The 13,949-nt window shown below is 41.4% G+C and overlaps 1 protein-coding gene across 8 annotated transcripts in view; it reads right to left on the bottom strand.

Annotated features, from left to right (window-relative positions):
* dock3 (dedicator of cytokinesis 3) overlaps window positions 1-13,949 on the bottom strand; it is a 966,938-nt gene that overhangs the window by 111,018 nt on the left and 841,971 nt on the right. For 6 of the 8 annotated variants that reach the window (XM_063067780.1, XM_063067785.1, XM_063067784.1 and 3 more), the window contains 2 exons: window positions 13,338-13,364; window positions 13,125-13,220 (listed from right to left, as the gene is read on the bottom strand). In XM_063067780.1, the coding sequence (XP_062923850.1) occupies window positions 13,125-13,220; window positions 13,338-13,364 (123 nt within the window). The remainder of the gene's footprint in view (window positions 1-13,124; window positions 13,221-13,337; window positions 13,365-13,949) is intronic. The other 2 variants (XM_063067781.1, XM_063067787.1) reach the window with 1 other exon arrangement.

Raw genomic sequence — 13,949 nt, 5'->3', positions numbered from 1 at the left:
GAACTTTGATATTTTCCTTAAACAAAATCCCAAACTTCCTTCAATTATCCAGTGGCAATATGTACCTCTGGTACTGTATTAACACATTCCGATACTTCCTAGTGATAGTGTCATGTTCAGTTATCAGAAAGAGATTGTTCAATTAGTACAAAAGAGCATTGCTGACATAGTGGCAGCTCTAATCTAAGGTTGACAGGCAACTCTATTTACTAAATGCTGCATAATGATTATTTGATAGACTGTTTGAAAGCAACCAGCCACATTACTCTCTGATTAGTTGAGGAACATCTACAGAGAGATTTGGTAAGCCAGAAAGTCAGAGAATTAATGCTTTCATATTAAACATTTTGATTCAGAAACAATGTGAATTTGGAAAAGGCACTTACCCTTTTAAATAGGGCTAGTGTGATATAGTTCTTTAATATTTAACATATAATTCATTTGAATTACCATTGTGCCAATTCAGGCATATTATAGGAAATCACTGGTTGTTGACAAAATTGGTGATATCATAAAATATTAATTTAAATTATTCATGTATTCTTTTAATTCCAAATTGACCATGCAGACTAGAATACTATATAGAGGACAAATCATGAGACACAACAGACAGATGAAAAAATAGTCCCGAATTGTCGTAGAAACACAATGCCATTCTCAAAAAAATTACCCGTGATTAATTGCCTGCTTCAGAAAGACGGTCTGTGATATTCATCACCTCTTTCAAACCTGACTAGTATTTTGCAAGAGATGAGTTTTGTCAATTCAAAACTGGGTGCAGCTGATGACCAGACCTTAAGGCAGCTACAAGTAGCTGATAGAAACTAGGTCATACAATCAAATGCTCCCGATAAGGCCAAGACAAAGATGGGAAGATTACCCATGCCAGGGCAATAGAAAAGAAAATGATGAGAGTTAACAGCAAGGAAACAAATTCCTGGAACCTTGCCAATGTAGATCAGGAGTATCCAGAAGCACAAGTACTGAAGAAGAATAGGTTTGGTTTTTAGAAGCTTTATATGCCTATGGATACATGGGTAGGATTTTAATTATTTCCCATGTCAAATCAAATTAATGTGCCCACCATTATAGAGTTTCAAACTCACACTATACATAACTGAAACATTCATTACAAATGAAACAAAGAAAGTTGAAGGCCCTTTGTGGGTTCTGTCAGCTTCATCGGAGGAATCCCATGAACTGACGATGACAAGACCTAAAGTATTTTTAAACCTCTGGGAAATATTGCAACATTTATGCACCATGCATGCATTAATATGTTTACAGATTTATAATTTTTCAATTAATTATTGTAATATGTAACTATCAGTAGAAGTCATTGTCAGATAGAAGCTCGTTAGTGAAGGATCTGACGTTGCTCTACTAGCTATTGCTAACCTTTAAAACTGCATTGTCTGAAATCAATGAAGGAATAAGCACACTGTTACATTCATAGAACATAGAATAATACAGCACAGTAAAGTTCCTTCAGCTCATGATGCTATGTCAACTTTTTAACCTATTCTAAGATCAATCTAACCCTTCCCTCCTACATAACCCTCCATTTTTCTATCTTCCATATGCTTATTTAAGAATTTCTTAAATACCTTTTCTATATCTACCTTTACCACCACCCCTGGCAGGGTGTTTCATGCACTCACCATTCTCTGTGTAATGGACTTATCTCTGACATCCCCCAATCACCTTAAAATTAAGCCCTCTCGTAAGCCATTTCCATCCTGGAAAGTGTCTCTGACTATCCACTTGATCTATGTCTCTTATCATTCTGTACACCTCTATAGAGCCAGCTCTCACCCCCTTCACCCCAAAGAGTAAAGCTCCAGCTCACTCAATCTACCTTCAGAAGTTACGCTCTCTAATCCAAGCCGCACCCTGTTAAATCTCCTCTGCATGCTCTCTAAAGCTTCCACATCTTTCCTATAAGGAGACACCTGAATTGAACATAACCCTGGTCTAACTAGGGTTTAATAGAGTTAGAGCCATAACATTACTTCATGGCTCTTGAACCCAGTTCCCGACTAATGAAGGCCAACATACCATATGCCTTCTTGTAACTTATGCTACAACTTAGAGGGATTTTTGAGAGGAGGGGATTTCATTCGGGTCCACTGCTTGAGTAGAAAAGGGAGCAGCGAGTCACTTCAGCAAAATAGACCTTTGACCAGCGACCATTTCACATTTGGGTTGATAAGCAACAGTACATTAAAGGAAGGCAGGAGCAAGTACAGCGGTCATCGTCAGAGTGGTGATTTTGAGGCTTTAGCTCTTTGAGGCTTCAGCTAGGAGAGGCTTCAGTTAGAGAAATCAAAAGAAAAACTCAAGATTGTTTTTTTTCTCCTTCCCTTCTTTATATCTGCTCAGCTAGGACAGTAGAGATGTCAGGCAAGATAGTGGTATGCTCCTTTTGTGGGATGTGGGAAGGCAGGGAGATCTCCAGTGTTCCTGATGACAACTGCGAGAAGTGCATCCAGCTGCAGCTTCTAACACTCCTTGTTAAGGAGTTGGAACTGGAACTGGATGAACTCCAGGTCATTCGGGAGGCTGAAGGGGTGATAGATAGGATATATAGAGAGGTAGTTACATCCAAGATGCAGGGCACAGGAAATGGGTGACAGGAAGGGGAAAGGAGTTAAGGAGCTAGTGCAGAGCCAGTCAAGTGCCCCCTCTCCCCCCTTCAACAACATGTATCGTATATCACTTTGGAAACTGTTGGGTGGGGGGGAGGGTTGACCTAACAGAAGAGAGTCACAGTAGTTGGGTCTCTGGCACTAAGTCGGCTCTGTGACTCAGAAGGAAAGAGGGGGAGAAAAGGAAAGGGGGAAGAAAAGGTATGTTGTGGTGATAGGGGATTTGGTAGTTAGAAGAAGGAGAGGAGGCTCAGCGGATGAGAACGAGGTTCCCGGATGGTATGTTACCTCCCGGGTGCCAAGGCCCGGGACATCTCAGATCGAGTCCTCAGCATTCTTAAGTGGGAGGGTGAACCACCAGCGGTCGTTACCAAGGACAAGGGTAGGATGAGCGATGAAGTTCTGCATAGGGGGTTCAGGGAGTTAGGTGCTAAGTTAAAGGGCAGGATTTCCAGGGTTGTTACCTCAGGATTGTTACCCATGTCACATTGCTGGTGAAGCCACAACTAAGAAGATTATACAGTTTAATATGTGGCTAAGGAGCTGGTGTAGGAGGGAGGGGATCAGACTTTTTGGATCATTGGGCTCTCTTCCAGGGAAGGTGGGACCTGTACAGAAGGGATGGTTTGCACCTGAACTGGAGGGGGACTAATATCCTAATAAGGAGGTTTGTTAATTCTGCATGGTGTGGTTTAAACTAGCTGCATGGGATGGGAACCAGACTGCCAGAACTGTTAGTGAAGAGGTTGTGGAGGCAGATATTGGTAAGACCTCTGACAAAGTTAGGAATCAAAAAGTTGAGCGTTGTGCTACTAGTATTTTGAGCTGCATATATTTCAAAGCAAGAATTAACATAGGAAAGGTGGATAATAGTAGCTGCAGATCAGGGTGAATATATGACTGAAGGTATTATATTTGAATGCACACAGTATACAAAATAAGGTAGATGAACTTGTAGCACAGTTGCAGATTTGTATGTATGATGTTGCAGGCATCACTGAATCATGGCTGAAAGAAGATTATAGCTGGGAGCTTAATGTCCAAGGATATACATTATATCGAAAGGACAAGCAGAAAGGCAGAGGGGGCAATTGGTAAAAAGTGAAATCAAATCATTAAAAGAGGTGGCATAGTGTCAGAAGGTGTTGAATGACTGTGGATAGAGCTAAGAACTGCAATGAGGAGAAGATGGCGCGACAGCAGCGCGCGTACCCTCTCCAGAGATGAATATCTGTTATCTATCAAGTAAGGGACTGTGCACAATTTGGATTTGATGGAGACAGGCGTGAGAGTACAGAGGAACATCTGGAAAACTTCTGAAATGTCCGCTTTGCTGCCACTGCTACTGTGTGGTAACCGGAATCTTCGGAGCAGAAGGCTCCAAATCCTTGGCTTGGCGTGTTTCAGCGGCCGGGTCTAGGTTGAAGGCGCTCGGGAGGCTGTATTGGAAGGGCTGGTCGGAGGCTCAAAGCTTTCCGACGGATGGACTTAGTGTCGGCTGTGGTCGGCTGCTTCCAAGGCATCGGCAAATTGACGGTGCCTGGGGGTTTACGGCAGGGAGTTTCTCCCTTTTGCCACCTGTTATTGGGGACTCGGGAGTTGATCGATTCAGGGACTTCTGAGACTTTTTTTTACTGTGCCCATGGTTTGTTCTTCGTCAAATTATGGTATTGCTTTGCACTGCTGTAACTATATGTTATAATTATGTGGTTCTGTCAGTGTTAGTCTTTGGTTTGTCCTGTTTTCTGTGCTATCACTCCAGAGAAACATTGTATCATTTCTTAATGCATGTATGCATTTCTAAATGACAATAAAAGAGGACTGAGTGTTCTCATAATCTAATCTAAGGGTAAAAAGACCCTGATGGGAGTTGTATACAAACAGTGGTAAGAACGTGGTCTACAAATTGCAACAAGAGATAGAATACGTATGCCAAAAAGACAATGTTAAGATAGTCATGGGGGATTTCAGTATGCAGATAGATTTGGAAAATCAGGTTGTTGTTGGATTTCAAGGGGGGAATTTCTAGAATGCCTACACAAGATGGCTTTTTAGAGCAGCTTGTGGTTGAGCCCACTAGGGGATTAGCTATTCTAGATTGGGTATTGTGCAATGAACCAGAAGAGAGAAAATTATAGGCCAGTTAGTCTGGCCTCCCTCGGTGGTTGGGAAGATGTTGGAGTCAATTATTAAGGATGAGGTCTCAGGGTACTTTGCGGCACATGATAAAGTAGGCCATAGTCAGCATGGTTTCCTCAAGGGAAAACCTTGCTTGATGAATCTGTTGGAATACTTTGAAGAAATAACAAGCAGGATAGACAAAGAAGAATCGGTTGATGTGGAGTACTTGGATTTTCAGAAGCCCTTTGAGAAGGTGCCACACATGAGGCTGCTTAACAAGCTACAAACCCATGGTATTAGAGGCAAGGTTCTAGCATGGATAAAGTAGTGGCTGACTGCAGGAGGCAAAGAATGAGAATAAAGGCAGTTTTTTCTGGTTGTCTGCTGATTTCTAGTGGTGTTTGATAGGGGTCTGTGTTGGGACTGATACTTTTTATGTTATATGTCAATGATTTGAATGATGGAATTGATGGCTTTGTTGCAAAGTTTGCAGATGATATGAAGATAGATGGAGGTACAGGTAGTTTTGAGAAAGTATAGAGGCTACAAAAAGATTCAGACAGATTTGGAGAATGGGCAAAGAAGTGGCAGATGGAATACAGTATCCTGAAGTGTATGATCATGCACTTAGGTAGAAGAGAAAGGCTTGACTATTTTTTAAACGGAGAGAAAATAAAAAAAAAACTGAGCTGCAAAGGGACTTGGGAGTCTTTGTGCAGGATTCCCTAAAGATTAATTTGCAGGTTGGGTCTGTGGTGAGGAAGGCAAATGCAATGTTAGCATTAATTTTAAGAGGACTAAAATGTAAAAGCAAGGATGTAATGTTGAGACTTTAAAAGCACTGGTGAGGCCTCACTTGGAGTATTGTCAACAGTTTTGGGCCCCTGTTTTAGAAAGGATGTGCTGAAACTGGAGAGGGTTCACAGGAGGTTCACGAAAATGATGCCAGAATTGAATGGCTTGTCATACGAGGAGCATTTGATGGCTCTGGGTCTGTATTCACTAGCATTCAGAAGAATGAGGGGTGACCTAATTGAAACCAATCGAATGGTGAAAGATCTTGATAAGAGTGACTGTGGAGAGGATGTTTCCTATGGTGGGAGAGTCTAAATCCAGAGGACACAGCCTCAGAATAGAGGGGCGTCAATTTAGAATGGAGATGAGGTGGAATTTCTTTAGCCAAAGAGTGGTGATTCTATGTAATTCTTTGTCACAGGCAGCTGTGGAGGTTAAGTCTTTATGTATATTTAAGGCAGTAGTTGATAGAGCCTTGATTGGTCAGGGCATGAAGGGATGTGGGGAGAATGCAGGACATTGCAGCTGAGAGGAAAATTGGATCAGCATAAGGAAAGAGGAGGAGGAGAAGATGGCGACGCAATGGCAGTGCGCGCGGCCTCTCCGGTGATATCTGTAATCTGTCAAGTAGGGGACCGTGCACAGTTCTGATTTGACGGAGATGAACGTGAGAGTACAGAGGAACATCTGGAAAACTCCTGAAATGCCCGCTTCGCTGCCGCTGCTACTGTGTGGTAACCGGAATCTCCGGAGCGGAAGGCCCCGAATCCTCGGCTTTGCTTGTTTCAGTAGTTGGGGTGAGGTCAAAGGCGCTCGGCAGGCTGTATCGGAGGGGCTGGTCAGAGGCTCAAAGTTTTCGGATGAACGAACTCAGTATCGGCTGTGGTCGGCTGCTTCCAAGGCATCGGCAAGTTGATGGTGCCTGGAGGTTTATGGCAGGGAGTTTCTCCCTTTTGCTGCCGCTATCGGGGTATTGCTGTAACTATATGTTATAATTATGTGGTTCTGTCAGTGTTAATCTTTGGTTTGTCCTGTTTTCTGTGACATCACTCCGGAGAAACATTGTATCATTTCTTAATGCATGTATGCATTTCTAAATGACAATAAAAGAGGACTGAGTGTTCTCATAATCTATATAAAAAATGGTGGGGAGACTCGATGGACCAAATGGTCTAAATTCTGCTCTTTTTTCTTATGGTCTTATGGCCTGGATTATTTAGGAAATTATGAGCTGGGTGAGGAATAAAATCAGGATTTCTTAATTTTACTAATTTCTTTTCCCAAATCTAAGACATCAGGTATCAGGCTAAAAAATCAAAATTGGTCGGGCAAGACATTTGGTAGCTCACCCACCAAACAACTTTATGGACTTTCTGGTGTAATCTCTTTCTCAATTAGTGTATCTTCTTCTCTTGCAAACATACTTCACATGGAAAACCTGTTTCAGAAAAGTTCAAAGTTCAAAGTAAATTTATTATTAAAGTAAGTATATGTGTTGGTTTAAAATGGCGCTGGAGAACCTCAGCGAGTTCTGGCTGGTGGCTAAAGACACAAGAAAAACAGCAAAACACTTTGTTAATCACGCTTTTCCTGGCAAACTACCATCACTAGTAATTGTCTGTAACTTCACTTTGGACTTGAAGGCAATTTGATGTGGCAGAACCAAGGCAAGGCGAGGCAATGGGCTCATCACCAAGAGCAAGGAAGATCCGAGTTTCGATCATTTTAAGTGCCGTGCCGTATCAGAAAGGTCAGTTACAGGCTGAATCGAGGCGGCAAGTTCCGGGCACCTGGGTGCATCAAGTCGCTGAACTCAATGTTTGAGCAGATTTAGGTGCCAGGTTTTGGGGCCTGAGGCGAGAGATGGGCTGGTTCAGATCGCTGCTCCACAACGCGGCTCTGTGCTGAACTATGGGACTCCCTTTGTAGACTTCTGTTCAGAACACTATTTCCTTGCAGTTATAGACTGCGTGATGTGTATTTTCTCTCTGCACATTGGGTGTCCAACTGTCTTTGTTATGGGCTCTTTTACGTTTTTTAATAGAATTTTTGTGGGCATGATGTGTTTTTTTCTGCATATTAGGTTTTGACTGTCTTTTTTTTACATGGGTTCTTTTAGGTTTCTTTGTTTCTTGGCTGCCTGTTAGGAGACAAGTCTCAAGATTGTATGTCTACATACTTTGATAATAAATGTACTTTGAACTTTTAGCTATGTTCCTAAATGCTACCCTTTTCTTGATCCATCTTCTTGCAAGCATTCACAGTAGGACAAAGAAATACAATAAAATGAAGAAGGGTCTCGGTCCAAAACGTAGATTGTTTATTTATTTCTATAGATGCTGCCTGACCTGCTGAATTCCTCCAGCAATTTTGTGTGTATTGCTTTGGATTTTCAGTATCTTCAGAATTTCTCACATTTAATACTATAAAATACAATAGAATCAGTGAAAAACTATACACAAAGAATGACAAACAAAACCAATGTGCAAAAAAGACAAACTGAACAAATACAAAATAAATAATAATAAATAAATAAGTAGATAAATAAGTAAGTAAATGTTTCTGAGAATATGAGCTGTAGAGCCCTTAAAAGTGAGTCCATAGGCTGTGTTCAATGATCAGTTCAGTAGACCTGGTGGTTGAAGGGAAATAATTGTTCCTGAACCTGACGGTGTGAGACCTAAGGCTCCTGTACTTCCTTCCCATCGGTAGCAGCAAGAAGAGAGAATGGCCTGAATGGTGGGGGTCCTTGATGATGGTTGCTGCTTCCTTGTGGCAGCACTCTTTGTAGATATGCTCAGTAGTGAGGAGGGCTTTTCCTGTGATGAACTGGTCTGTAACCACCACTTTTTGGAGACTTTTCTGTTTTTGGGCACTGGTGTTTCCATACCAAGCTGTGATGCAAATAGTGAGGATACTTCCCACTGTGCATCTATAGATGTTTGTCAAAGTTTTACATGACATGTTGAATCTGTACAAGCATCTAAGAAAGTAGAGGTGCTGCTGTGCTTCCTTTGAAATGACACTTGTGTGTAGGTCTTAGTTCCTCTAAGATGATGATGCCGAGGAATTTGAATTTACTGACACTCTCGACCTCCGATCTCCTAATGAGCACTGACTCATGGACCTCTCATTTAATCCTGTAGTTAATAATCTTTGGTTTGCTGAGGTTGTTGTGGCACCATTCAACAAGATTTTCAATCTCCCCTCCTACATATATGCTGATTTGTCACCAACTTTGATTTGGCCAACAACAGTGGTGTTGTCAGCAAACTTGAATATGGCATTGGATCTGTACTTAGCCTCACTGTCATAAGTGTTTCAGTCTTTCAAAATCCAGGCTGATACTTCAATGCAGTATTGACACTTAATTAATAGAATTGATAGCTTCTTTACACTTACCAAGGCCTCATGTCAAAATGGTATGGCCAACCAATTCTTGCTAATAAAAACTGAAATTATTGGAAATATTTGTGCCGCATCTGAGGAGTGGACATGGAGCTAATAAATCAGGTCAATGGACTTCCATCACTGGCTCTTGGTATTAGTAGATGAAAAAAAAAATCAGCAGAATACTCAGCATTTCTATATATATATGGCGAGGCTTGAGTGGCAGAGCCGAGTCTGTAAATCTCTGGGAGTCCACTGTGGACGTCAAAGTTCCAGTGTCTGTGAACCTATGAGTCTGCTAGAGACTGGAGGCTAAAGATAGCCTGTCCTACAACTCCAGTGTCATATTTAGAGGACTGTATATGTGCATGGGTGAGCCGGAGAGGAACGGGGATTGTTTTGCTGTTGCTGCATTATTGCTTGGTATGTTTTTTTTGTGCTCTGTGTCATTCTGCTGGGTGGGCATGCAATATTAGCTCCGGAAAGTGTGGCAACACTTGCAACCTGCCCCCAGCTCACCTTTGGGTGTGTTGGTTGTTAACAAAAGCAATATATCTCACTGTATGCTTTGATGCAAATGCAATACATAATCTAAATCTGAAACTGAATAGCTTGAAGATTTAGGAAGCCATTGCTAAACATCTATCCTTTAAAGAACAGCATTTACTGCAATGCTGATCTGCACAGGGAATAGCACATCATTTATATGGTCAAATTCTCAAACTGTACTTAAATTCACAGCCCACTCAAACCATAGTATCAAATAACCTAATCCAGTACCAAATGCAGGAAAAGGAGCGTGATACACAAATTACTATTCAATTGCCAGCAATATTAATGATTTGTTTTCACTTGCATGCCTGTCTGTTCTGATATCTACTGGTTCCTGTATCCACTTAGGTATTTTTAAGAGGTAACCAAGCTTGTTGAGCAAACTCTCTTCATGTAGTTGCTCCTAGACTGATTGTGTTAGTTTTTTTTTGTCACAAGATAAGCAGAAAATGCTGGCTGGTAGAGAGAGAAAAACTCAACTGGTTGACTTTAAGAAAGTGCTGTGAAATCTCTTACAGAGCTTCATTTAAAATTACACTGGAAAGTCAGTACCATAGATAGTGCAATACATCTTCAGTGTTTCACTGAAGGATCAGCCTAGATTTTGTGCTTAAGTTCTTCATATGGGAATTAACTTCCAGATGTAATTCTCCCATTTTTGAAAAATTCTGCTGAACTGTGAGAATAATCAGGGATATGAAGACTTACAGTGGCATGCAAAAGTTTGGGCACCCCTGGACAAAATTTCTGTTACTGTGAATAGTTAAGTGAGTAGAAAATGAATTGATCTTTAAATGTCATAAAGTTAAAGATGAAACATTCTTTTCAACATTTTAAGCAAGATTAATGTATTATTTTTGTTTTGTACAATTTTAGACTGAGAAAAAGGAAAGGAGCACCATGAAAAAGTTTGGGCACCCCAAGAGATTTGAGCTCTCAGATAACTTTTACCAAGGTCTCAGACCTTAATTAGCTTGTTAGGGCTATGGCTTGTTCACAGTCATCCTTAGGAAAGGCCAGGTGATGCAAATTTCAAAGCTTTATAAATACCCTGACTCTTCAAGCCTTGTCCCAACAATCAGCAGCCATGGGCTCCTCTAAGCAGCTACCTAACACTCTGAAAATTAAAATAAATGTTGCCCACAAAGCAGGCTATAACAAAATAGCAAAGCGCTTTCAGGTAGCCGTTTCCTCAGTTCGTAATGTAAATAAAAAATGGCAGTTAACAGGAACGGTGGAGGTCAAGTTGAGGTCTGGAAGACCAAGAAAACTTTCCGAGAGAACTGTTCATAGGATTGCTAGAAAGGCAAATCAAAACCCCCGTTTGACTGCAAAAGACCTTCAGGAAGATTTAGCAGACTCTGGAGTAGTGGTGCACTGTTCTACTGTGCAGCGACACCTGCATATATATGACCTTCATGGAAGAGTCATCAGAAGAAAACATTTCCTGCATCCTCACCACAAAATTCAGCGTCAGAAGTTTGCAAAGGAACATCTAAACAAGCCTGATGCATTTTGGGAACAAGTCCTGTGGACTGATGAAGTTAAAATAGAATTTTTTGGCCGCAATGAACAAAGGTATGTTTGGAGAAATAAGGGTGCAGAATCTCATGAAAAGAACACCTCTCCAACTGTTAAGCATGGGCGTGGATTGGTCATGCTTTGGGCTTGTGTTGTAGCCAGTGGCATGGGGAACATTTCACTGGTAGAGGGAAGAATGAATTCAATTAAATACCAGCAAATTCCGGAAGCAAACATCACACCGTCTGTAAAAAAGCTGAAGATGAAAAGAGGATGGCTTCTACAACAGGATAATGATCCTAACCACACCTCAAAATCCACAATGGACTACCTCAAGAGGCGCAAGCTGAAGGTTTTGCCACGGCCCTCACAGTCCCCCGACCTAAACATCATCGAGAATCTGTGGAGAGACCTCAAAGGAGTAGTGCATGCAAAATGGCCCAAGAATCTTACAGAACTAGAAGCCTTTTGCAAAAATCCCCCAAACAAGAATTGAAAGACTCTTAGCTGGCTATAGAAAGCGTTTACAAGCTATGATACTTGCCAAAGGGGGTGCTACTAAGTACTGACCATGCAGGGTGCCTAAACTTTTGCTTTGGGCCCCTTTTCCTTTTTTGTTATTTTGAAACTGTAAAAGATGGAAATAAAAAAGTAATCTTGCTTAAAATATTTAAGAAATGTCTCAGCTTTAACTTTATGCCTTTTGGAAATCAGGTCATCTTTTACTCGCTTAGCTATTCACAGTAACAGAAATTTTGACCAGGGGTGCCCAAACTTTTGCATGTCACCGTATGTCTTTTCTCACCCAGAGCCACCAAAGACCTGCAGCACCTATACTGTTACTCCAACAGAGATGTCTAGGTTGGCACAGATCAGAAATAAAATCAGAGATATTGTAAATGTGGTTTAATATCTGCTGACACTAATTAATCAGCCCATGGGAAAGCTTCAGCATACAAACAAAATACAGGAGGAAGATTAAAAATCTGGTTGAGCGGTGCCACAACAACAACCTCTCACTCAATGTCAGCAAGACCAAGCAGCTGAAAGTTTGGTATATCAGAGATGGACAGGGTCAGTAACTTCAAATTCCTTAGTGTTATCAATTTAGACAACCTATCCTGGGCCCAGCATGCAAGTCCAATTACGAAGAAAGCATACTAGTACCTCTTCTTCCTTAGATGTTTGCAAAGATTCGGCATGCAATCTAAAATTTGGCTAACTTCTATAGATGTGTGGTGGGGCATTGACTGGCTACATCAAGCCTAGTATGGAGCACATCTAGGCGAGACATCGTCGCAGGAAAGCAGCATCCATCATCAGGGACCCCGCCACCTGGGTCTTGCTCTCTTCTCATTGCTGCCATCAGGAAGAAGGTACAAGCACCTCAGGACTCACACCACCAAGTTCAGGAAGTTATTGTCCCTCAACCATCAGGCTCTTGAACCAACGGAAATAACTTGCCCCATCACTGAACTGTTCCCACAGCCTATAGACTCACTTTCAAAGACTCTGCCACTCAAACTCTCAGTACTTATTTAATTATTTTTGCTCAGTTTGTCTTCTTTTGGACGCTGGTTGTTTGGCAGTCTTTGTGTGTAGCTTTTCATTGACTCTATTGTATTTCGCTGTTCTACTGTCAACGCCTGCAAAAATGAATCTCAAGGTAGTATTGGTGACATATACGTACTTTGATAATAAATATACTTTGACTATTGAAATAATTGAAAAGCCTTCCTTCAGGGATGGAAATCTGTGCCTACTGAATCTGGCCTATATCTAACTCCAGTCCTACTCCAACAGAATCAAATCATGACAACCTTCTGAAATAACCAACCAAGTACTCAATTACGTCAAATCACGTCTAAAAATCCATCACAGCCTTTTCAAGAACTGATAGGTATGAGCAACATCAAAAACCTACATATCTTGAGATGAATCAATAAGTGGCTTGATCCTGACAAATCAGTGAAAAGGAATTTGTAAGATCTTTATATTCTCTCATGAACAAACCTGGTATTATATGCTGCCAACAGCAATTAACCATGATAATGGTACTATTTTAGAAGTGTATTTTTCCTCTGCAGAGGCAGTTACCTGTAATCCAGCAGACGTTCCATGAGGCGTGTTACAGACAATACGAAGGAAACACCAGTCTCTCTCCATGTTTCTTGTTCAATCTTCTCTAATAAACTACAAACACACAAAAAAAGGAAAGAATGAGTTTCTCTTATTGGTAGCAAACCCCACTCAGAAGTGTGTTGTCATTTTAAAGACATATGATTTAAGTTTAAAGGCTTTTAGTCTTACCTAGGATAAGGCCCAAAGAGCTGGGTACTAATTCCAGGCAGCAGAATTAAGAAAGAAAAGTGGTTATCATAATAGTAGTGGAATGTTAGTAATAAACACAGGAGATTCGGCAGATGCTGGAAATCTTGAACACCACACACAAAATGCTGGAGGAACTCAGCAAGTCAGGTAGCATTGATGGAGGGGAATATACAGTCAATGTTTCCAGCTGAGACTCTTCATCAGGACTGGAGAGGAAGGGACAGGAGCCAGAATAAGAAGGTGAGAGAAGAGAAAGGAGTACAAGTTGTAAGGTGATAGGTAGAAGAGATATGCGGCTGAAGAAGAAGACATCTTGTAAGATATGTCAGTGGACCATAGAAGAATGGAGAGGAGAGGCAGCAGGGGAAGGTGATGGGTAGATGAGAGGGGAACCAGAATGGGGAATGGAAAAAGTGAAGAGGGAGGGGAGAGAAATTACAGGTAGTTGGCAAAATTGCTGTTCAGGCCATCAGGTTGGAGGTTAACCAGACTGAATATGAGATGTTGCTCCTCCAATCTGAGTGTAGCCTCACCACGGCAGTAGAGGAGGCCATGGGCTGACACATTGGAAAAGAATGGGAAGTTGAATTG

This window comes from Mobula hypostoma, chromosome 15, assembly GCF_963921235.1.
Source record: "Mobula hypostoma chromosome 15, sMobHyp1.1, whole genome shotgun sequence".
Taxonomy (NCBI): domain Eukaryota; kingdom Metazoa; phylum Chordata; class Chondrichthyes; order Myliobatiformes; family Myliobatidae; genus Mobula; species Mobula hypostoma.
This window is presented reverse-complemented; position numbering and strand designations above follow the sequence as displayed.